This window comes from Portunus trituberculatus, chromosome 43 (genome assembly GCF_017591435.1).
Source record: "Portunus trituberculatus isolate SZX2019 chromosome 43, ASM1759143v1, whole genome shotgun sequence".
Classification (NCBI taxonomy): domain Eukaryota; kingdom Metazoa; phylum Arthropoda; class Malacostraca; order Decapoda; family Portunidae; genus Portunus; species Portunus trituberculatus.
In genome coordinates, this window is record NC_059297.1 from 16,090,989 (window position 1) to 16,093,176 (window position 2,188).

The 2,188-nt window shown below is 36.5% G+C and overlaps 1 protein-coding gene across 1 annotated transcript in view; it reads left to right on the forward strand.

Annotated features, from left to right (window-relative positions):
* Window positions 1–1,738: 1,738 nt before the first annotated feature.
* LOC123518377 overlaps window positions 1,739–2,188 on the forward strand; it is a 115,708-nt gene continuing 115,258 nt past the window's right edge. Inside the window, exon 1 of the mRNA XM_045279181.1 lies at window positions 1,739–1,888. Coding sequence (XP_045135116.1) covers window positions 1,819–1,888 — 70 coding nt within the window. The 5' untranslated portion in view covers window positions 1,739–1,818. The remainder of the gene's footprint in view (window positions 1,889–2,188) is intronic.

Here is a 2,188-nt window from a genome sequence, read left to right on the forward strand (position 1 = left end):
TCACATGTTCATTTTATATTAACTGTTCAGTTTTGTTCTTTGATGGCTTTCTGTTCTAGGAGAGTTGGTATGGGTAAGGGTACGCTCTTGTTAAGCCATTTCCTCACAATCCTCTTGACAGAGCAGGATGCAGCCCGTATCTCATTCCCATAAACATTAAACTGGTGACATTGTGTTAATGTTTTCTCATGATCTCATTGAATATATATATATATATATATATATATATATATATATATATATATATATATATATATATATATATATATATATATATATATATATATATATATATATATATATATATATATATATATATATATATATATATATATATATATATATATATATATATATATATATATATATATATATATATATATATATATATATATATATATATATATATATATATATATATATATATATATATATATATATATATATATATATATATATATATATATATACACAACGTTTCCCGAAACGTTGTGAAATGGATATAATGAAGATAACCGTCCTTTGCGGGTCTTCTCTCTCCTGTACCCTATATATATATATATATATATATATATATATATATATATATATATATATATATGTGTGTGTGTGTGTGTGTGTGTGTGTGTGTGTGTGTGTGTGTGTGTGTGTGTGTGTGTGTGTGTGTGTGTGTGTGTGTGTGTGTGTGTGTGTGTGTGTGTGTGTGTGTGTGTGTGTGTGTGTGTGTGTGTGTGTGTGTGTGTGTGTGTGTGTGTGTGTGTGTGTGTGTGTGTGTGTGTGTGTGTGTGTGTTTGTGTGTGTGTGTGAAGCTTAAATTTGCAAAAGTTTACGTTCCCTTTTTTCTCATTGATAATCCTGAAAATAGCGTGTGTAAAACCGCAACGAAAGACGAGAGACTTGTACAATTTGTAGTCTCGGAACAAAATTCTCCCTTACCTTATTGACGTCACTCAAGTTTCTAATAGGGAAAGAAAATAGTTTTATTTAATTGAGGATATCTTCCATTAGTGTTACTCATTTACCAATAGTTGAAAACTTAATAGACTAAGTATAAAACACTCCAATGGTGTATGTTTTTGAAGACTAGTTTCCTAGAATGAGATGAATAATGAATGACGGTTTGGGAATATAGAAATGTTCCTGAATGCGTAAAAAGAAGGAAGGGTGATGGACCAGGTAGGAGGGGTTTAAATTGCTGCCTAGTTAATTTTCTGGAAGAAGAAAATTTGAGCTGGTGCATTGTTTTAGGTAGCCAATTAGAATTACTGGGGAAGTTGTGTGACGACTCCCACCCTTCACCTGCTATGATGTACTATATACGTGGAAGTCAAGACTCTCGTAATGTTAGCAATCTCTGCTACATTTGTTCAACTTTATAGTTTGCAGTCCAGATAATCATAAAAAGAAAAGTTTTGGTAAATATTTTGTCAAAAGTCTTGCTAAAATTCTAGAATGACTTTCGTACATTGTCGTTTTGTTCTGGCAATAGTACCTGCCAGCCAGCCAGCCTCCCGCCCTCCCGCCCAGCCACCCAGCCTCCCTGCGCCCTCTCCTTTCTATGTCAAACTTACAAAACTTGCTTATTTATTTTCTGTTCTACATATACTGGATAGAGTGTAATTTAATCTTGATCTAATCTAGAAATAATTATTCTGAGAGAGGAAGATTGCAGTGGGATGTGCACGGCATCACTTTACGGGCCGTGCATTACCGCCTTAGTAACCCACGGGCAGCAGTGGCGTGAGGGTGTGTTCCGCCGCGCTCCTGCTCCACCGCCCACCCAGTGTCCCCATCTTCCTCGCAGGGTCAGGCCGTGACATGGAAAAAGCCACGATGACTCTCACGATCGGGAAGCTTATCAATGCTGTGACCTTCTGCTTGGCCATTGGTGAGTGACAGTTGCTGCCTGAACCATCACTCACTCACTCCTTGTCATCATTCAGTGTGACGCTCGTTAGGAGAGAGGACCTGCTCGATGTGTAATGTTACTGGTAACTGAACACGCAATACCAGGTGTAACGCGCTGAGCTTTTTAGGCGTGACGGTGTTGGTGGTTCATTCTTGAGATTATTACCGCTAATAATATGTGTTATTACCTTTGTTCTCTGAATATAACAAATAATGCATGGCAAATCGAGATTATTTCATGATTTATGGCGATTCCCAAGCCATGCCGTGTCCCCGCAGT